Raw genomic sequence first — 23597 nt, 5'->3', positions numbered from 1 at the left:
CAGGGCCTTCTTGCTCTTCTTGGAGTGGGTTATCCTCAAAACAGTGGCAGTAAGTACATGTGCGTATACATGTATGTACATGCAGGTATACATATGCATGTATAGACATAATTGATAAAAAGATAATCCAAGTATTTTTCAACTAGGATCTGATACTATGCATGTCAAAGACCAGCTGGGAGCTATGTATTTGAGGGATGATCTACTTTTTTTCATAAAACTTGACCAGTATCTCAAAAAAGGAAATCACTTCACTTTCTCCTCAAACTGGTTAAAAATAAAATTTTTTCAGTACAAATAAAGGAATTTTCATTTCTAATGTTTTGGGTTTTTTTTTTTATTCAGGAAAATGTTATAGGTGTTCAGTTCTGAATCTGAGACAGCTTCAAGTCTTCATTTGCTTGCTCATGTTTCCATAAGTAGCTCTTCTTGGCATCGCTGCAGAGCTGCGTAGATCTTTGTCCCTAGGCTGTTTCTGCCCATATCTTTGTTCAGCCAGTTCACCGGGAAAACTAAGATTCCTGTGTGCCCCTGGTGGGGCAGAAATGAAGGGCTTGGAGGAGGTGGTGGACCTCTTTGTTTTGATGCCAGACTAAGATTTTCATTTTATGCTAGTGTGAAGTGATCACGGAATTGCAGGCTCCAGCACTGGTTTTAGCATGGTATGAAATCACCTCCTGGAGACACTCACCTCCTTCATGGCCCTCGTGTTTATTTTTCTGCTAATCCCAAACAATACAGGAGCTCTCTGAAATGTCTGGCAGTGTTTCTCTGCCACCGTCCTACAAAATATTTATTGGTTCCTCAGTGATCTCAAAGTGTTGACAGATGTTCTGTTTCTACAATGTGGTACATGTACCTGTGCAAGCATTGTCTTCTGATTTTTAACTAAAACTGCATGTGCTGCCTTTTCATGTAGCTGGGATACATGTTTAATTTCATGTACTTAAATTCTGTTGTGTTTTTCTTGTTCTGTGGCACAATGGCTTTTCCTTTGTCTTTCCTCATTCGATCTTGCAAAATTGCCATGAAAATTCAGCAACCCAGGCACAAAACATACTTCTCTGTTCTTACATAACTGGTGACAGTCAGAGACATGGTAATGCTTTACTTGTCCACCGCAAATTTTCTTCTGAAGGAGTTTTTTGTAACATTTTGTGGGGTTATAAACACAGTGTTTTTATTGATACCTTTCAAACAAACTGTATTTCAAATGAAAGATTTGCCAAGTAAAAACTGAATTGAGCAGGGAACGGGAAACTTAGAAATATGAACAAAGAACTCGGGACTTTTCCACCATAACCCTTTCTTGCACTTTCTTCCTTTTAGTTGCTGATATGTGTTCAAGATGAGTGGGATGGGAGAAAATACCTCTGACCCATCCAGGGCAGAGTCAAGAAAGCGCAAGGATCCTGATCAGCTTGGACCCAGGTTAGATCTTTTATGTCTGAAGACACTGAAAGAGAAAGGCTTCGAAAAAATTTTACCTGTGCAGATATTTTTCATAACGACAAACTTGCCATTCTAGCAAAGAGAAGTCAACTCTGATTCAGTAATTCTGTGTTGTTGTGGGTCTGAGGTGGGGAGTGTTGTCTTTTATTATTGTTTGCTTGTTTGTTTGAAATCCAGTGTAGTGTCAAAATATACAATTTGGGTGACAGTATAGGAGTTATGTAAAAAGATGTTTTGGCTAATCGCTGCAGAGAGTCTTCAGTCACTCATCTGGCAATCCAAGATTTTTTACCACATCTCTTGTATGTCATAATCAGGGACTTGAAAAATATTTTTCAGTTTTATAGCATTTGCATTACCAACACAAAGAAATTTTAAAGCAGAACCATTCATTCAGCATTTTTTCTTACGACTATCTGTTGTAATTTCACAAGGAGGCAGGGAGTATGGATTGTTTGGTGTAACTTTTTAAGTGGTTTTATTTTCTCACACACTGTCACTATGTGATACTCCTTCGAGTCTCAACGTCATGTGCAGGGATACTTTTAAATGTTCAAATCCCATCCCCCCAGTTAATCCCATGTTTTGAATTTCAAATCCTAAACCTCTTTTGAAACAAAACCATGAAAAAATAAGTAACATCTTTTTTTTAATGCTCTTTTCCTTGTTCCAGGGGAAACTTTTCTGGTTAAGATACTTGTAAGTTACATTTTTTGTAGTGAGAGAGGGCAGTTCTCTCTGGTTTCGTAAAACTACTCTCAAACCATTTGAAATCATCTTTGAGCTGGCCAGAAGACAAGCAAACTGACTTTAAATTTGACATTTTTATAAACTCCTCTTTCAGCCCTAAAAGAAGCACTGAGAAACGCAATCGTGAGCAAGAGAATAAATACATAGAAGAACTCGCGGAGCTGATTTTTGCAAATTTTAATGATATTGACAACTTTAACTTTAAACCTGACAAATGTGCAATCTTGAAAGAAACTGTGAAGCAAATTCGTCAGATAAAAGAACAAGGTAAGAAGATGAATTAATTGGCTTTGAATACTTTCTGTGTTGATTAATACTTTATTTTTGGCAAACCTGATAGTCTCTTCAGCTTTTCTTTAGCAAATTCCCAGGTTTTTCATTAATCAGTAATGTAAAATGCTGTCATGTCATGTGAACAGAGTGTGTTAAGTGTCATATTTGGTATTTTAAAAAGGAGCTTCACAGAAAATTCAGAAATTGCTGAGAGAGAAAATTCAGTTCGATGGAACTGATCTAATGGAACTGAAATCAGTTGTGCTTATACAAAAGTTGAACTAGCAGATGGCTTTGAGGGAAAAATAAAAAGACTACTTATATACCCTTACATGGCTGATGAATCCATGTGAAATAGTAATAATCCAGGAGAGCAGGGTATGAAAGTATTCGGCATACCCCCTTTTGCTTTCTTTTGTTGGTATGAATAGATATTGTGGACTAAATTATCTGCGTCCCTTAAATGATGACATCATATCCTCAAATACAATAGATTTGAAACTATTCTAATCTCTAGATAGGGTCCTGTTATAAATGTAAACCAGAGAACGTGACAGTTTTCTTCCTGTTCTTTGTCTAGAAGATTAGTTTTGTATTTCTTTTATTTTAATATATTTTCTATTTAAAGAAAAAAAAAACCAAATCTTTTAGAAACTGAAAATTTTTGGAAGTGGATTTTGTGGCATAGGTCTATCTGGGTACGTGTGAATAGCACTGCAGGTGTTTGGGGTAGATTCAAATTCTTAAAGTAGGTGTGTATTGCTTTTATTTTAATGTAGAAGAATGGAGTCTCTTTAGAAACTCCATTTAGAGCAATTCCTTTGGTTTTTAAACACTTTAATTAACATCTTTCACTTTTTCAGTATTCTGTGATTTCTGTGAGAAAATTTCTTTTCCGTACTGTATGTGTGAAGTTACAGAAGTGGAGATTACGTGCTGGATAATTCAGATACAGATCTGTTTCTAAAACAAGTAGATCTAAAATTTCAGACATTGGCCTATTCAAAGCTAACTAGAAAATGGGAAAGTGTCAAGTTGTGTCAACTGCCTCTGAAATGGCTCTAATTGATCTATCTTTGAGAATATTCCTATTTCTCAACTTTTTCTCTTCTTATTGCTATTAGGTTGCCATAATTTTTTTAATGGATATTCTAGTGAAGTTGCTGTGCCCCATATTGCAAGAATACCTCTTAATCTGGCACAGTGTCCATCATCGTTTTGCACCTTGCTGACATTTCAGATTTCTGGTTTTCCCTTGTTTCCTTATTTTCTTCTTCATTTTTTCACTTTCAGTTTTGTTTTGCTGCAACCAAGAGCCATACTATTCTTATCCTTACCTGAGAAGAGAAAAGGGGGGGAAAAAAAAAAAAAGTATTTTCCTGGGATGTGAGTCCACAAAGAATAATCTGTTAGTCCATTTGGTAATTCCCTCAGGAGTTCTAGAATGTCTAGTCTGAAAATCTGGCTCTAACTAATGGCAGCTTGGGCAAATCCAGGACTTTGTTGTTCAGCACCAATATGACAGAAAGAGTTTTGATGTTGTTATAAAATGTTCACACTCATCAGAACAGGTTACATGTAAATTATTTAAGTTATCGTGGGCCAGAATTGTACCAGAGCTGAATGTACAATTCATTTTCTAAGCTCATAAAGTTTTATTGCAAAAACAACTGAAAATACAATTCTAAAGACAAACTAAAATGCAGTGAATATTTTTTATTTCAACAAGTAGAAGTAGTTTGCATCCCTTGAGCAATGAAGTTACTAAATCACTCTATGATGTTGATTTGTTGCACAAGGTTCTTCGGCTGAGAACAATTAGACTGTCTGATAACTGCTTGAGTCTTTACATAAAACTCACAGCTGGTACAGACTGGACTTCAAGCCTCTCTAAGGGGCACTGCAAAACATTGAGACCTTCAAGGTGGTCATTCATAGCATCTTAGGATCTAAAAACTAAGGTTAGAATATTCAACAGGTTGAAGACCTAATGAGGCTATTACTGTTCCTCTCTCATGTTTTTTTAGGTATTTTATCACCTCACATTGGGAATCCTGAGCTTTTGTATATTAATCCTTTAAATGCATTAACTTTTAGGCTGTTGCAAATCTGTTTGCTTTTCCACTGCCAAGACGTGTTAGAAGATTTTACAATGGTGAAACACTTGCATTATCTGAACAATATCAATTTCTAAAACAAAGTAATAAAAATAATACTACACTTGCATAAAGTGTCATGAGGCTCAGGTTAAAAATCATATTTTCTTACAGTTAAGATGTTTTGTTGATTTTTTTTTTTTGTTATACTAAATAGCTGTAGGAGAAAACTAAATGAACATCCTGAAATTCCTGTGTGATCCTAAACTAACACAGACAAATTCAGATGGCTCAGTTTTTTTACAGTGGGCCTGCTCTGCATTTCTTCAAAGACAGAGTAGATTAAATTTGGGAAAACTTACTTTACAGTTTTATTATTTAGAAATTTTAGTAAAGAGGTTATATTTTTGAAATAAATACTAAAAATTCTTCAGAGATTTTCTTCTTTGTGCATTAAGACATTAAGGTTTATTTACTTATAAAAGTGCAGTCAGTTATAAATACCTTGTAAAGCCACTGAAAGCAACAAGTTTTATAGCTGCTACTGAGATTTGACAAGGAGACTTTATTCTAGGTTCCTAGGAATGAAAATGGGGAAAGGAAAAATACAGATAGATATTCATTTCCCATGTCAAACTTGCTGGGCTGGTATCTGAAAAAAAAGTAATAGGTTTTTTGCTGGTGTAATACTATATAATTTGGTACAATGTTACCCTGATCTATTTTATATGCAAATATGTATTTGCAATACTGTATCTGTTATCTTTATATCATTTCTCACAGTGTATACTTCAAAGATTCTTCAGTTGTGGTATGTTAGAGATTCGGTTTATTGTAATTTGAAAGCACGTTATAAATACATGCATGTAACTGAATTTATTAGAAGAATTAAAGATATTTGGAAGATGCAACCATTGCATGTAGTTTTAATCTGTGTTTTGAAATGTTTTTAGTACAGGGGAAAGTGAAGACAAGTTTCTTTACAAAAGCTTAATTTTCTGCTGAGGACTTTTACCGTATTATCTTACAGTGATTGGTAGAGATTTATGGATGTCCAGAGGACATGAAAAATTGTGATTTTAGCATCAAGGTGACACAGAAGTTGTATTAGTGTAAATCTTAAGTGGATGTTTCTACTGGGGATTTGAGACTGTTGTTTCAAGCACTTAGGAAAAAATTCATTCAGTTTTTTATTTATATCATAAAAGTGATATGAAATGGTGGGTTTATGGTTGTGTTACATGGTCATGAAAGTGTAAGCTCTCCTGTTATTTGAAGTCTCTGTTAAAGTACTTTCAAAGAATAAGTCATATATGTTGCATGTGTGTTCGTGACATACACAGATGTGGACAGGCACAGTAAGTTCCAAATTGCATGTGCTTAATTAAAAAAGCTTGTTTTAAGCAAGTGTAAAGACAACTGGGATTACATGTTCCTTTATGTGCCAGACAGCCAAGAAGCTATAAAGCCAGTTGATTGTACTTAAGAAATATATTAAGTAAAACATTTTTTCCACTGTAGGATCCTACCATATTTTTAACTTCAGCACTGAAGAGAGGTTCATTTCAGTTATATAAGTACTGCTGAAAATGTTTTCTCATATCTGAAGACAACAAAATTCTGATAGCAAATAAAAGGAGTCTGGATTCTCTTCTTCCTTAATTTACAATCAGTTGAACTGTTTCACATCAGTCTCATTTGATTTCATACCTACAGTAGTTCTTTCCCTCAAATCTTGGGAACTGCGTGACTCCTCTCATTATGTTAGTGTTTTTGTTTCTCGTTATTATTTTTGGTTGCTCTCTTCCCCTTTAGCTGATTTTTTTTTCCTTTTAGGTATTAAGCAGGATATAAAAATTAAACCTTTGCCCTTAGTTTAAAATTCTTTTTATCCATCATGCTAACCTCAATCTTGGCATGTAAATAGCTCACATTTTAAAGCAGAGACTATTGGTTACATTTCACGGCTTTTGAACATCTCCTGGTTCAGGCTTTGAAACGTCCTTTTCTTCATTATCTGGTTGTGCTTTTACCCTCTTCTCTGGATAACAGCAATTCAGTAAGTACAGAGAACACTGAAGATCACCTTCAGCTTCTTCAGCAGTTTCTCCAGCGAAGCGGTCTCCTCTGACCCCTACTCTGACAGCAGGATATAACCCACTGTGCCAAAGTATCCCCAAATGCAATTTTATGCCTCAGCTCCATTTTCCTGCGGAGTCCGGCTTTCACGTGTCACCAGTTTCTGAAAAGATTTTGTGATCAGCTTTTCAGTAGTACAGGGAAGGGGTATCAGGGTGGTGATTATCAGTCTAGCTGTTAATGTACACTTTTGAGTTGTCAGATCTTGTTTTCAGAGTAGCCGTACAAGACAGACCTTGAGCAGAATGCATCCCTATCTGAAAGCTAAACAACACTGGGAGCAGAAGTACTCGGTGAAGAGAGACATACAAGAACTATGGAACTTGTATGAAATTAAAAGAAGGCTTATTGTTAATCATATGTCCTCTTTTTCTAGTTTCACATGTGATAACAAAACCTGTTTTTTCTTCCCCATAGCAGTATTACTTTGTAATCACAGGGTCACTGCACCAGATAGTCTGCTGTTGCCTCCAGTGCCAGTATGCAAGTAAAATCGCTCACTAAAGGACAACAGTATGGTCTTAAAAGCTGTAATGAGCTGTTACTTTGCTGCTACTGTGAATTTATCAGATCTGAATTTAGTTTCATATTTCACAAAGTATTTAAGCAACTACCTAACTTCAAGCAGATGAGTAATCCCTGTTAAGTCAGTGGAACTACTTAAAGGTTTAAAGTTATGTGCATAAATATCTTACCAAATCAGAGTATAAAACAAGAGAACATATGCAGACTTGTTTCTTGTTTGTTGGGTTTTGTTTTGCAAGTATTTCAGTTGGTCGATTTTACTGTAATTATTTTTTGCATGTTAATCATATTTGACATGTCAGGAGATCTGATGACAGTTTTTGAATCTTTTTTGAAGGAGTTCTGCATGGCTATTATTATTTATTTATATGTGCTGTACTTTCAACCTGATGGGATTTTAAGACTGAATTAAATGTCAGAGGAATGTGTGCTGTGAAGTTAAGCAATTTATGCAGAACATTCACAAAAAAAAAATCTATTACTGAATTTGCTTTGCTGTCTCTTCTACCTATAGCTGAGTGATGCACTGAAAATGGCTTTGATCTTCCTCTGTGCATTGTTAAATTTTTTTTGGCCAAATATCCAGTTATGTTGACTTTACTACTTGCATGCCTCCAGAGAACTACTTATTCACTTAAGAATTTAAACTGATTTTAGGTGATGCAAACCATCAGTTTATTTTCTGGCTCTGATGAAAAGTAGTCTTTAGCCAGGAGACTCATAAAGTGGGAAATTTCCTGGAGTTTGCTTATTTTACTGGAGTTGTGTGTCATGCAGACAATTGGCTTAGGCCTTATCTACATATAAGTTGCAGCACTTCAACTATATTAATGGTTTTCTGTGGAAGCAGTCTTATAATTTAATTAATATGACTTATGAGAGGAGTAGCTGAAGACACTTTTGTGACATATAGCTGTGTCCACACTGGGCCCAAACTATTGAGAGAGTTGAGATTGTTCAGCCTGGAGAGGAGAATGCTTTGAGGAGACCTTTAAGTGGCCTTCCAGTACCTAAAGGGGGCCTGTAAGAGAGACAGAGAAAGACTTTTTTACCCAGGCCTGTAGTGAAAGGACAAGGGGCAATGGTTTTAAGCTGAAAGAGGGTAGATTTAGATTGGACATAATGAATAAATTCTTTACCATGAAGATGGTGAGACACTGGAACAAGTTGCTCAGAGAAGCTGTTGATGCCCCATGATTGGAAGTGTAAAAGGTCAGGTTGAACAGGGCTCTAAGCAACCTGATCTAGTAAACAATGTCGCTGCCCATGGCAGGAGGGGTGGACTAAATGATCTTTAAAGCTCCCTTCCAACCCAACCCAGTCTGTGATTCTGTGATTCTCTTGCTTTAAGAAAACAGACAAAAATAATCATCAAACTGGTAATCAAAATTGCGAAACCAGTGTAAAATCTCTGCTTTTAATAGGATTTAATAGATTGTTGTAGTTTTCTGCTACCTAATAATGGTTAAAGTCCTGTCTGCTGTTTTAGAATAAATATAGCCTTGTTCCCTAATGTTAATAAGAGTGTTTACTTATCATTTGATTAGGAGATTTAGGTCAATTTTGTTATTATTTGTTTTGACTAAGAGCAGTAATAGAGTAGTCCTAAAGATGCTGATGTGCAGGCTGCAGACAAACCTGTGGGAAATGAGGCAGCTGTTGAAAGCCCTGATTCCATCATCCCTGCCTTCCCTCTGGCCGTGAGTTTCCTTTCTCCCCCTTATCCTGGCAGCAGCATTTGTGCAGTTGGATGGTGAGCCTGAGCAGTAATTTTTTATTTGGCTGGTTTGGTGAGGGAGGAGAAGATCTGTCTCCCCACAGGTCTTTGATGGGGCCCCCTCCAACATGAGTCCAAGCGTGCCAGCAATGACTGAGCCGTCGACTAACGCCCACAGCTGTCTTTGTGCTGTTGGGCAACACCAGGTGTTGGGCGATGACTGTCACTTAACAGGACATGTCTCTTGTTCATGGGCTTCAACTTTGTTGATGATAGATGACTTCAGTTCTAGGGATGATTTGTTTGATTGAAGTTTCAGATTGGAAAGCTAAGCTTTGACTCAAAGTTATGGCTCACAGTTGAAGAGAAACTAACTTCACTCCTAGCTGTTAAGATAGTGGTCTTTTTCAGGTAGAAATAGTAATTATTGGCAGGTGTTACAGGAAAACTTATTTGGTTTGCATCCTGCTGGTATTTTGCTTTTCTTTGATCTTTATTTTGTTTTCTTTCATAACTTCTAAATGACCAAGAGAGAAAATAATTCAAACTCGTGGAGCATGGTTGTTTACTTAATGTTCTGTAGCTGCAAAGATGGTTGTGATCTAAGAAGCCTGTGATACTAATGTTGGGGGATGCTATAAAGGATTGAGCTGCTTCTGCCATATTTAACATGCTTTGAGAGATTTGTCTCAAGTGTTCCCTCTTTGTTCGTTGCAGGAATATTTTCATTAAATTTTGGTTTTGTTGCTTTAATATTTAACAATCATAGAATGGGCTATGTATTTTTTACTTCTGGGAGTGTAGTAAAAATGTCTTGTGTAAGAAAGATGGAGACATCTCTTCCTGAAATTTAGGATTTTGGAGGCTGCTTCCTTGCAGATAGTGTATTGTTCTCAGGCTGCATTTAAACTGTCACTGAGCACTTTAAAGGTCAAAACTTTGCAGTTTTTCTTCTTCAGGTATCATGTAATCTCTTATGAACTGTAAACATCATAAATGCATTTAGCCTTTTACATTTGTAAAAAAAAAATAAAATAAATTATAGAAATATAGGCTTACATTGAGCCCTCCACAGTATGAACTAAGATCTTGAGTCTAGTGTTTCTCTCCAGCTGCTCTGTCTTCAGAGTTGTCTGGTCAATAAGAAATACTGAGTTTAGGTGCTAAAGAAGGATTGGGGGCTGCTGATTCGAGTATCAATGTTTGTGTTTGTAGTGTCTTGTTGCTGGAAGCTATGCAGCTCACCGTAGAACATGAGGGCTTGCTGTGTGCTCTAGATTAGTGAATGCAGCGTAATCATCTTAGTAGCATGTAAAGCAAGTAAATGAAGAGAGAGACTTTGTTACCTTGATTGTCTGTGTGGAACTTAATTTATGGAATAGCAAATTAATTTACTGAGAGGAGTGATGATACTTCAGTCAAAAGAAGATCATCTATTGTAAGGAATCTAGCTTTTGTTACACAGCTTTTATCTTTTCTTTTTAAAGATTGCAGCCTGAAAAGTGATAATATAATATTTACTCACAATAGGGTGCAATGCCTTTTATACCATGTTTGAATCCTGAAAATCTGTGGATCTACAGCACATTAAAGAGGTATTGATCAAAGGCTCCTCTGTGTTCAAACTAGAAGCAGAATAATTGCATCTAAGTCATACATTTTGTTATTTCTGTAAAAGATTCTGCAGATGGACAACTGCACAGTTTGTTAGAAATAGGAGTCCTTGTATGTGAAATGACTGAGACTATGAAAAACAATTACTACTTCAGCTTTCAATTTCTTTTATGAAAACCCACAGTCTGCAACTGGGGTGGGGGAGCGACTGAAGTTTCGAAAGATGATGTGGCAAATGATCAGTTACTTGCTCTGGCACGTACACTTTGAGCTCCTAGTGAATGTCCTCAGACAGATGGTTAGAGAGCCAAGACATATATGCCTTCTGTTTCCTTTCATCATTAAAATGTGTTGACACATCTGTATGTATTTTACAGGACAATTGGTACTCTGGTGTGTGCACTACACACTTGCACACACACATGTTCTCCCTCTTCCCTCTGAAAGTGAACCACTCTTCTTTAGCTTACACAAGATCAGAGCAAATGTCAGAAGATGGAGACAGAAAAGTACATAAATTTAAGTTTGGCTAAAGTACAAAACTTTCAAAGTAGATAGTCCATAACTGGAGATGCTCCAGATACTGACATGTTATCTGAAATAGTATCCAGGTACCCCTTTGGAAGAAGCAGTAGTGTGGTACCTCTGTTGACTGAGGCTATATTCATCTTGAAGCAGAAAGACATGTCCCTGCAAACCTTGCTTTGCTTACCGACGCATAGCAAAATGGAGCTACGCAGTCTGGCTGCCATACAGGACTCTTCGATGGGCGAAGGCAGGATACGACCTAACACCTGGAATCAGTGGCCAAAGCCAACTCATACGTAAGGTGAAATTTGAAGTGACTTAATGAAGAAATTCATGGGTTCTAGCAGCCCTCCCAGTCAGATGTGAATGTCCTTTAAAATGTATATCATAATTTAGTGGAGCTTCTTGGCGTGATGCAGGAGCCACTTGGTGAAACATTTTTGGGATTTGGGGATGCTTTACAGAGATCCAGCTAGACAGAGTGGTCCCTTGTCATCTTAATATGTGCGAGCATGAAGGGCATTAGCCTTTTACTGGTACTTTTTCTTCTGAGGCATAATTTCCTAGAAAGACTTGGAACACCCTCTGAATCCCATGATCCTTCTGAGGGAGATGTCTTCCAAAGACAGGTTATTCTATGTCAAATTAGGTCTGGGCCTATGTTCAACATTGAAGAGGAAGTGTTCTTAAATATAACAATTGATTCACTTGGAAATGAAAAAAAAAAGAGGAGGAAGCGATGTCAAGGTTATAAATTCTAAATATAGATCGGACAACTCAGAGGGACTCTCATTTAGATTCTTCTTGGTTTGTTTGTTTTGGTGTTGGGTGGAAAAATATCAAGGTATTTTGTGCCAATAATATAACATTCTTCCTGTCTCCCTTCTTTTCTACAAAACCTTTTACCTGCTTAGCTTGGAGGAAATATTTGAATGTTTGAGTTTGGTTTTCTATCTTTATTTCTTATTTCTTAATATCCTCCTTGACTTTTCTGAATGCAATACTCCATGCCACTAGCTGTCAAAAGTAATATTTTATAAAGAATAAATTTTATTTGTATTTTCCTATGTCTTTCTTTTCTCTTGAAGGGTTTTATTTTTCAGTTTTTGCGATTTTCTCCTTTTAATTGTCTTGTGCTTTGTTTTTCACTTCTTCCCCAGTTATGCTCTCTGTTGCCTTCAGTGTGGCTTTAGCTGTAGCTTTGGGACGAGCATCACCATACCTGTCACAGTTTTATTCCATTCACTGATGTCTCTCTGATACTGATACTGTTTTTTTCTCTTAGTGCTACAGTAAGAAATCATCAAATAGTTTTAGGGAATGTGACAAACTTACTAATGAATTGTTGAACGTTACACTGATCGATATCAAGGATTATTGTGATTACTATTAAGCTTGAAAGTTGAGTCACCATCTGTCTAGCTGCTAGGGATGCTGATTTTAACTGGACATTATAATGCAGCTTGTCAGGCCATTGTACTTAATGTTTGGAATGTAATTATGTGTTTGCAGTTGGCAACTTAAAATGTAAAAATGCCTAGTAAGCTTTTTTCCCTTGCTTTTTTGTATCAGTGATACAGGCAGAGAAGCCAGTCCATAAAACCTTTATTAAATATGACTGAAGGAGGATATTGGCTTTCTCAGGGTCCTTGTGAGTTACGGTTTAAGAATACTCTTCCTTTCCCTGAGCTCTGTGTGGTCGTGGGCGTTGTCATTCTTTCTGCAAAACTCAGACAAGGAGCATGTATCATTTATCTCAACAGCTTAAATCCTTTCCAAAGTGAGGGTTTGGTTTCTTCTGTTGGGTTTTTATTTTTGTTTGCTTCATTTTTTGTTGATTTTTTGAAATAAGGACTTTGTCCAAGATCTACAGATGGCTTAGAATTTTGATACTTAGCTCAAAACCCAGTATCCTTAAGTGTTTTGGCTGGGGTGGACCCATAATCCTATGGAAATAACAACTATTATTTAAAGGTCTAGCCTGTTGGTGCTCTGATGGGTGAAGTGAGGAGCAGGCACCCATGTTCCTTTTTGCAAGTGAGTAAGTAAATTGCGAACTGGAGGAAAATATTCTGGATTATCACTTCTGATCTGATGCATGGGCTTGGCGGCAGACCTACGTTACCAGCCTTTGTGCCAAGGAGGGGGATGACTGGAGTCAGACCTTAATCTTCAACATTCAGTGGTTAAAGCTACATTTGTTCAGCATATGCAATGCAGTGATTGCCAAATGGAGTCACCTCACTCCCAGCCTGTGTCATGTCAGGACCTTGGGGCTGGGGAAGAGCACCGAGGCTACAGAGACGGCTATGGCAGTGCCCACGACACAGACCATCTGTTCCAATAAGCTGCTAGTTGCCTGTGGTTTAGTGAACTGTTTTTAAGATGGGTCAAAGTTTCTTCTCAGAGGAGAACTGGTAAAGCTTACTGAGAAGGCAATACTCTTTGTGTTTAATACTTATTTTTCTGTTTATGGATTATACTGACTTATTTAAGACTAAATGTTAATCCCTGCTTCATGACTCTGAAAGAGAGAACAAGAAACCATAACACCTAATTAATTAAGTTGTAAGTATGGTTCAGTCTGTTGAAGGAAGCCCATTTGTACCTATCAGTTCTATTAGCAGGCGTTTTAAAATGTCACAGAACAAATTAATGTAATTGAGATTAAAAGTGCCTTTGTCTGGATGTAAATCGTAGCAACAAGATAAGCCAAACTTTTCTAGGGTAATGAAAAAAAGATCTTTTAATTTTAGAGAATATCTTAAATAGTATGTGTTAATAATCATTACCATCCTTCCAACAGCCATACTGTATTTATAATGTACCTGAAGTAATGTAGCCACTGTTGAAATATATAAGATTAATCTCAAACAGTGTTCTATAAAGGATTTTGAATAAAAAAAAAAAAATCCTTTAAGTAACTAATATGCAGAAGTAAACAGATTCTTTTAGGAAACTTTGTTTTTCCTTCTACTTTCCTTGCAGTAATAGGAATATTTCTGTTTCTAAATTGACTTAAATGTTTGGCTGAGGCCTGTGATGGTGGGTTGGGCAAGCATGAAGAGGGGCCCCAGCTTCTATTTCTGAACACTGAGCTATTATAGAAAGAAAACTTTACTTGTCCTTAATGATTCAGAGCTTTTTTTTGTAAAAGATTTATCTATTATAATCTCGACTATTAAAAGCAGTAGGAGCCCTGTTATCCATGTTAGCATGGACACATTAAATTAAACTTGTTTCTGTTCTTCCTTAGCTGTCTTCAATTATCTGTGCTCCATTTTGGCCTATGCTTTATTATGGACATTTTTTTTTCTTTCATGGGCTCAGAGAGAGTCCATGATCCGTCATATTTCTTTTTGGTGTGCCATATTAGGTCTCTTGAAAACTTTTGCAGTCATCGATGGCAGTTCATAAAAGCAAAAAAGATCTTTGCCTGTTGTTGTGAATGATCTGGTGTGTCACAAAGATTTATCATCAGCATCCTAAAATAAAGAAGATTTTGTAATCATGGCGATGTGGCATTCAAAGAAAGGCAGTCATCTGTTTCCTTTTAACAGTTGGTTGAGTACAGAAGAGTGAGGCTTCAAGAAATGGAGTCTGGCTAGATTAATATTTCTTTGCAGTGTGTTATTTTGGCCTAAGTTTTGGAAACCTATACGTTTAATTAGCTTGGCAACTGCATCTGCAGATTCTCGTCTAAAGAGTGTTAACTCTTGTATCTTTATTTTCAAAATCTTGCCTGTGTTTTTACATGTCAAAGAACCAACTGGAGAGCTGTTAACTTATGTGAAAGCAATATATTATTTCTGAGACAGTGATGGAGCCCTGTTTTGAATGAAATTCAGATCCTGCCATATTTCTTGTCTTTCAAAACATTATCTCAGCCAAAATGTTAAAGAACATCAGGCTCCCACCATTTAGACATTCATATTAATACAGTTTTTAGAGATGAATTATCAAAACAAGATGAGGTTACTCATTAAATATCTAACAGTTATAAAATTGTAAATGCCAAAAAATACAGTAAATTTGTCTGTCCTAATTCAGTACATACCAAAGAAAATAATTACTTTGTTAAACAGAGTGATGCCAAATATTTGTATCTAATATTTCAGTGGAGAGGTCAGTTAGTTTGGCTTTTGAAATTCAGCCGTATTAATGTAACAGATTTTAAGTCAACGCTGATGGATGCATATACAGTTGAGTAGTTTACATGAGTGTTTTGAAGTCATTTAAATACCAACAGGGGCAAAACTGTTTCCTGGATGTGTAAGTGTTTGTGCATACAGCCACAGATACATGTATTTGAACCTGCTTATCTGATTCCAGCATAAAATAATAAGTGACTGATTAAATTGAGGATATTTTTGGATAAGGCACTGATAGCCAATGTACTTGATCTACCATGTGTACTCCTTTGTTGTCCAAGTACTGTATTTTCTGTATTTGTAAAATATTCTGAATTATATCGCAACCAGTCAGAGATTTGAGATTATACTGGTTACTACATGTTCCTAGGAAGTATAAATTCAAAAAACCAAACAAACAAACAATCAAACCAACCTCAAACCCCTAGCATTTAAAAAAGCATTTTAAACTAGTGAAAATTATAAATTCTCAGCACCATCCTGGATTTTGGCCTTTTGATAGGGAAATCTCCTGGGCAGGCAGCACCTTTGATGATTAATTTATTTATGCTCTTTTCGAGTCAGTCAGTATACACTGGAAATATAGCATTAGTGGTCTTTTTGGAGAAAAGAGAAAGGATATAGCTTAAAAACATAGGAATATATACACACACATTTGATTTATCAGTTCGCAAGTTAAGCAAACCCTTTCATTTTATATAAAAGTGTAGGTAGAATGTACTCAAATATTTTAATATGCTAAAACCTGTCTAAAAATTCTGCAAGAGTAAAACTACACTCAGTTATATTCCTTTCCACTTTTTTTTTTAAAACTTGCTGGAAAAGGTCAATGTTGCAGCATGTCCAGCGGGATCAACAGGTGAAGGCTGTGATGGGAGCTTAATTCCACATTCAAGAGATATTAATGAAAACCAAGTTTCCACTCACAGTGTGGTAGTCTGACATATCCTCACAGTTTAAAATGAGGCGTGTGGTGAGAAATAGTTTCTGGATCCAAGGTTGCTTTCAGTCTTAGTTTAAATTTCACTTAAATGGTAGGATGACAGTTGTCCTTCTGTGTCTATACTGATAAATAAAAATACTAGAAATAATTTCAGCAGGGAAATTATGTTACTTGCTGTGTTGCTTTGTATTTTTATTGTGTACCGAGGATGAATCAAGTCTTTGAGGATTTGTGAGGGTTGTAATTCTGGGTTTTACTTCAGTCCCCAGACCTTAACCTACCAGAAACTAGTGACCTCCTGAGGTTGTCCCATATGTGACTAATCCCTGCCACTGCATTAAGTAGATAAACATAGGACTAGTAGGTGCATATTTCTGCAAATAATGGTATTTCTGTAAATAATGTCACTTTTAGTTGCTGCTCTTGAATACAAGAGTTAGCAATCTTCAGAGAAGCTCTTTAAGTGTATTCATAGAGCACGAGATGCAGCCTCAGTGCTCTGAATGGAGCCGTGTGCCGAGAGCGCGGCGCTGCGATACCCTGATTCAGGGGGCTTGGAGCCGACCGGCTCCTGGGGCAAGGGGAGGAAGGAGGGGGCACTTCCATTGCTGCAGCTTGTCCTCTTCCTCACTTCCCAGTAGCAGACCATTAGGTTTTGTAATAATGAGAGAAAAAAGGGATCGTAGATGTGACGACAGAAGAGGCAGGCAAAATGAGAATGAGGAAGAGCAGAAATTAAGTAAGGATAGTAAAATGTGTATTAAAGTATTTAGCAAAACATAGATACAGAGATATTAGGCTTCTCTCTGTCTGGCAGTTAAATGTTATTCTTGGTGAGGTGAATTTCATTATTTTTGTCCTTGATGGTCCGATTCTTTTCCAAGCAATTATTTCCCAGGCAGTGCTTTTTACAGAAGTTGTATTGGGTGACAAAAAATGCTGGCTTCTACAAAAAAAAAGTGATGGTGAAATGTCAAAATTATTAAAATAAATGAAGTTAGTATTAATTTTATGTATTACTACTTCCATTTGTTGCTATTCCTAAATCCATCGTGGTTTTTCAGTGTTTGTTTTACTTTCAGTGCCCGTGAAAATTTTAGACGCTGGCTACTGTTACTGAATTTTCTAAGATCGGACATCACTCAAAGCTTGAAAAGCTCCATGGATGTTTACCTGTATTTGGTGGTTTTGTGAGAATGCAAAGCTTTTTGTAGGGCCAGTGTCTTACTGATGCTTAACAGCGGGAAGGTGGGACAGGAGAGCAGCCACGCCAATTAGTCGTTGAAAACACTGCAAAGAAGAGCCCGCGGTGTTGTAAGCACTGTTACTCCTGAGCGAGTAATTGAGCTTTCAGCTTTCTGAGGGCTTTTAGCTTAAGCTGTGGGGTCATTTACCACCTAACTGAGTTTCCACCCGCAGTAGTAAATATGAAGGTAAACCATGTGCGTGCAGTGAGTGGAGCAGGGCATGGGGAGATGCGGGCTGGGCTGGGCTGGGCAGGTGGGCACGCAGCCCTTTCCAACCAAAGGGGAGCCAAGCCGTGCTAACAGGAAGGCTGTGTGTCAGGGAGGTGGGCAAAGCTGTGCTCCTAGATTGCTCGCAGTGAATAAACGTGCTGAGAAACAGTGCAGCTGTGCTTTTTTAATATGCACTGCAGGAGATTTCAGCGGCCTGATGATATATCGTGCATTAATGTTGAAAAGATAAACACATTTGGAGAGCACAGGAAGGCCTTGTGTTTTTATGTTAGCAGAATGCTTCCTAATGAATAAGAACGTGCTGCTGGCTTCACAGAGCCATATGGCAGCTTTTCTAATTTTAGTTCAGTGCAGATGCATAATTCCCCCTTGTTTTACCTCCTAAAACCTTCCTGAGATGTTGCATAGTTTTTCCTGTAAGACTTGATCTATAGTTCCTGGGGGAAAAAATGTATTCAAGAGTCTAATAGCTTCTTTGCTCTGGACAGATGTATGCTGTATGATGAAAGAGCAACCTCACTACATAATCACTTCCCTAAAATAGTAGCTAACTTTATTCACAGGGATGGGATAAGCTGGTCTTAAAAATGATTGCTGAAATAGTTGCTGTTTCTTAGGCACCGGTCTTTTGAAAAATTACTTGATTTCAGAGAGAAAAAAAACAACTTGTGTCAAGCCAGTGGGAACTGGGTAGGAAACAGGCATGTGGATATCGAGTTCCGTGTGAGCCTTGGATCGTAGTGCTTTGAATTACGCAGCTACAAGGCAGAGCTGCTTTCCCTGTGGTTAACCAAGCATCAAAATAGCTTACACGATCTTCACTGCTTTGCTTGATCATGTGTAGTGATCCAAAACTACTCACACTACCAAATACAAGCTTTCTTTTTTTTTTTTTTTTTCCTGTTTTTTATTCAAGTTGATGAATTTGAAGGTACTTTTTGTATACCCCTATTCATGTTAAAAACCTCCTGACCATGACCACAGTCAGTATAATTACTTAGCAATAGTCATACACAGATGTTACTAAATATAACATTTCAAATGTTATTAAATCTAATATTTAAAACTGCCATGTCAACTAAAATTTAAACGTTTGCTAAGTATACTTGCTATTATATGTTAACATTAGTTTTTAATACTATATCTACCCTTATCTTTGGCCAATTACATACTTTTACTGTTTCCATGATTGTTTGGATTTTATTTTTGCATGGCAATTCAGGAGAGATCAGAAACACCACAGAGCGAAAACTTACAAATATGAATGAGGCAAGACAAAAGTAATTGGCTCATGCATACAAAAATGGAGAAGATAAGTTGCTTTCAAGACAGTTGCAGTGCAAAAATTTAATTGCATGTTTAAACATCGTATAGCATTTACAATCACTTTCAAGTGGTGTTGCTGTTACTGCTATAAGGATCTTTCTTGATTTGTGTACTTTTTCTAATGTGCAGAGTTGAGCTTCCTAGTATCCCTTATAATAAATATCTTCGCTTGTATTTTTTACCTATTATTATATAAATGAGGATATATGATTTGAAATGAATGTGACATTTCAGTAACAATTCCAGAAAATTACGAAGAACAGTAATTATATGGGGCACCTGAGAAAACTTGTTTTAAGCAGTATTGGATAATAAATTTGATTCTGCCCATTACAGTTTTTTTTTCTCTTGGCCTTTTTCCTCAGCAGTTTGTAGAGCACAGGTGCTGTCCTGTCCAGCATTTCACCAGCGTCTCTTTTTTACTCCTTTTGTTCTATGAAGAACCTGAAGTATTTTTCCTCCAAAAAATAAACTAAATGTGTGTAGATGCAAATTTTCGCTTTCAGACTACATTTCATCTTTTTGTAGTCCCTGCAGAGGCTACGATTTTGTTCTTTACTTCAAAAACGCGTTTTGGTTTTGCAGAGAGCAACAGGCTATTTCTGTAGCTGGTTTCCATAAGAGCTTGAATACAGACAAAGAGAGCTTTTTGGGTGGTTCAGCTGGTCCTGCCTGCCCACCTGTAGGAAGGGAGGGTTTGAAACACAACCAAGAGAAGGCGATGCCCGTCAGTAGCACTGTCAGAAATCCAGAGAGAACCGACATAGCTTGAGTTGGGAGGATGGAAAACCAGGAAGGCTTCCTAAGTTAAAACACAGCAGGAGACTTCGAACTATTGCTTTTGGCTTCTGTTTCTCTGACTTAGGAATTTCTGTTAAACTGATGTGATTTCACAAAGGTTTGCTTTCAGAATCTGGAATGAGCTTCAAATAAAGCTTGAGGCTTTCCCACTGATAAATTTGTCAGAAAATATTTGTGAGGGCTTTTTTCCCCTTCTTTCTTCTGTTTATTAACATAGAAAAGTAAATACAGTTTATGATCACTAGGAAGATGCCCAATTGAAAATACTAATATGTATTTTAGCATATTCTGCATATACAATTGTAAACATATCCACAGTTTAAAGTCTAAATTACACATATCACTGAAATGCAACATAATTGGGTGTATATATTCTTTGCAGTATCTCTCTCAGGAGTGCTTCTATTTTATTTTAATTTTTTTCACTCTCTAGGCTAAACTCTTAATTGAGTGGAGCTAATAATTATTTCATGTGCGTGAAGTTTGTTCCGCTGCAATTTAGATAAAATATGCGTGATCCCTGGTAGCCGTATTTATAAGGATGGGACTGGTTTCTAATTGAATGCTCCCTCTCCAACGGAGAATCCCCCATGTGGAGGTAAAGCCGTGGGAAGCCCCTTTCCACCCTGCTCGCTTCCTCCACCAGCACAAGGCTATATTTCTCTTTCCATACTAAACCTCTGCTCTGCCTTAGCTGCCGTGCCCCAGCAAGCCTGGTAACGCTTTCCCAGCCTTTTACATTGGAACAGGGGCATCGCTGTTCTAGGAGGCAGCGTCGCCGGAAGGTGTGAGATCAGGGAAACCAGCTCCTGCTCTCGATGTTACTGGCCGCAGTGGAAAAATCTAGCGGCTGTGGTTAGTCACAGGGTAATACCAGCAATTCCCGTGGGGCTGGCAAAAAGGCTTCTGAGAGGCTTTGCAAGGTTGGGCCTCTGCAGCTATTTTCCTAACCCCTAACATTTAAAAATCATTAATCTTGTGTAGAAATAATAAACTCTATGTGCTTCTGATTTCTTTGTAGGGCCCCCAGTGAACCTAAAAAAGATAGAAGTAAAAAAAGGAAAAGTAAACTTTACATTTTTGCGTGACTGCTTAATGCCGGAAACTGTAACTGTTAAGAAAAACAAAAAATACCAACTCGTGATAAATGCATAAGTGTTGTCTGCACTAGAAATTCTTGTATCAGTTGCTGGGTTTTTCCAACCTTCCTGCCACAAATTTTTGTTCTTAATTAGCCCCACGTGCTGTATTGCTGAAGAAAAGATTTGCATTTCAAGACATTTCCCATGCTTGGCTGTCAGGACAACACTGCTGACAGAGTTTGCACTGACTTTTCCTGTGTGTGCTGATAGAGTCTTCATGAGGGGCTTTGTAGTTCAGTCAAAATTGCATAATTTATTGCATAGCTGAACATTACCAGTAGCTGCAGTTTGTAACGTAGACATAAGTTACTGTTGGTCTTACTCAGAGGCTGTCTGAGGCCATGGTTTCCTATAAAGTGCCACTTAAATAAATGTATAGGGACCTGTGGCCTGAATGTGTGGCCTCTTCTAATCTCTCTGACCACTTAACTTCTTATGCAATTAAGCTACAGATCCAATTATGAAGTCCATCATTTTCAAGCACTTGTGATTTATAAAGTTTTTCAGAATGCCCAACCAAATGCCATGAGTAGTGTAGTGTACATTGTCACCATCACTGGGAGAGGCAGGTAGGCAACTTGTGTGTCTAAAAGAGCATTTTCATGTTTTCTGTATTCATTACACTTTTTCCTTGAGCAAGCACTGTGTTTGTTGATCCCACAAAGATATTGGGCCCTCTGTAGAAAAGGGTGTCGAAGGGAGAAGAAAACCGAGAGGTCAAACGGTTGTGAGGAACAGCTGATGATGGAATGGAAGCGGTGAGGGATAAATGAGTTGAAATGGAGAAATGGGGACCCAGAGGGGAAAGCCGCCGCTGTCAGGGGCTGGATGTGAGGCTTGAGAGATCCTTGGTCTGACCTGATACTGCAGCTTTTCTCTTGATTACCATTATAGTAATTAAAAACTTTCTCCCTTTTCTTTGTATAAAACCTCACCTGTGTGCATAAAAGAGAACAGTTGCTTTTATAGATATGTTATTGGTGGTTTGTATGAACTTTGTGGTTGTAATAGTGAAAAAAATCTTCAACAAATGTTTTGTATTATGTGAAAAATAATCAGTAAAAGTAGTCTCTGTAAATCAGTGAAATGAGGAAACACTGTGTCATGAATGTGCTTGCACACTGTCACTGGAATATATCTGCAGCCCCTCCATTTCTAGAGCATAGAGAATGATTCGATGTTCTCCGGTGCTCAAGGTGCTATCGATGGCTGAAGCCGTGAGGGGATGAAAGCAGGAAGCTGGTATCCGTAGCCATTATAATATTTTGCAGTGTGAAAACAGGGATCACATTATGCTACCAGGAACAGATGGGACACAAATATCATCACTGACTTTATTAAAAGCTCAGCCCTATTTTTAGAATCTTTTAGAATTCTTTCACAATTTTTACAACATGTTTTCAGTATTGTATAATCACACTCTGCTATATTGTAGTACAGGAAGGACTGTTCAGCTTTTTTCTGTTACACCTAATATTTGCTTTTTGCCAAAAGAAGAAGAAAGAATAGAAAAGAAGAAAAAAAAACCAGAAAATCCTGCTGCAGTCCTCAGTCCAAGCCAGAAATACTAATTTTGTATCCTAGTGAGTTTAAGTGACAGAGGAAGGTTTACTAGTTATTTCTAATGTATTTATTTTTATCAGATTATGCTAATCAAAGTGATTTAAAATTATTCCATTAGTTGCAACAGTCTGTCTTCAGAACAATTTTGTTTCATCATTCTTCACAATGGTGCTATAATGTGTATGAACATACTGTAAGATAGCTAAGATTCTCATGACTGTTTTTTCATGAAAGCAAGAAACCGTAGAAATCTAGGGTGAGACAGCCCAAGTGACCCAAGCCGTATTGCCAGCAGGTGATGGCTGGTGGGAGAACACCCAGGGGTTCTCAGAAGCAGGTCCTTTGCTGTATGGCTAAGCAGCATATATTCATGCTGACCTTGTAACCTCTGCCAAGGAAAGAGTTCAGAGGAACTTTGGCTGAGGTATTGCAGATCTACAGATAGTGGAAAATACTGTACATTTGGATACATTTCAATTTGTATGACTGATGCTTTAATTTTCACTAAACATGATTTTCCAAAGGCCCTTTGCTCCATCTGCACGTGGTACTTTCAGTAATTCCTACAATGAATCTTCTGCTGGTTTACTGTTGTTAAGGCTTAAATTCTTGTTATAATTTCAGTGTGCTTTCATGTTTATTAAAATAACTTATTGCATAATACTAAAAATAAAACATTTTTTATTATTTTTAGTATTCTAGGTTGCAATATAACCCTAGCTTTTACATAATTGCTTGAAAATAATACAAGAAAGTTTGGAGTATAGAGCTAGCAACAAAAAATTACTCACTTCATTACCTTATAATGTAGAAGATATCTTTTGTATAGTGTTTTTATTACTTTTATTTCTTCTCTTTTAAACACCAATATCATTCTTGGAATAGAAAAAATTATAAAGTCCAATCCTTGATAGGAATTATAAACCCTCTTGATTTGAAAGTTCCAGTATGTATGAATATCTGTTACATTTGGAGTTGGGATCTGTGATACTGTATATAACATATTGTTATGCTCCAGAAACCTTAAATATTTTTTTCTTGCCGGTAATTTTCAAATACAGCACTCAAAATTGTATGTAGTTTTAATACCATATTGGTA

General features: G+C 37.1%; 1 protein-coding gene across 3 annotated transcripts in view; it reads left to right on the top strand.

Annotated features, from left to right (window-relative positions):
• Positions 1–23597, top strand: part of NCOA2 (nuclear receptor coactivator 2) — a 195561-nt gene that overhangs the window by 116491 nt on the left and 55473 nt on the right. For all 3 annotated transcript variants that reach the window (XM_086740927.1, XM_086740926.1, XM_086740925.1), the window contains 2 exons: positions 1330–1431; positions 2297–2469. In XM_086740927.1, the coding sequence (XP_086597053.1) occupies positions 1349–1431; positions 2297–2469 (256 nt within the window). In that variant the 5' untranslated portion in view covers positions 1330–1348. The remainder of the gene's footprint in view (positions 1–1329; positions 1432–2296; positions 2470–23597) is intronic.

The sequence above is a fragment of the Chlamydotis macqueenii genome, chromosome 2 (genome assembly GCF_036417535.1).
Source record: "Chlamydotis macqueenii isolate bChlMac1 chromosome 2, bChlMac1.mat, whole genome shotgun sequence".
Taxonomy (NCBI): domain Eukaryota; kingdom Metazoa; phylum Chordata; class Aves; order Otidiformes; family Otididae; genus Chlamydotis; species Chlamydotis macqueenii.
This window is presented reverse-complemented; position numbering and strand designations above follow the sequence as displayed.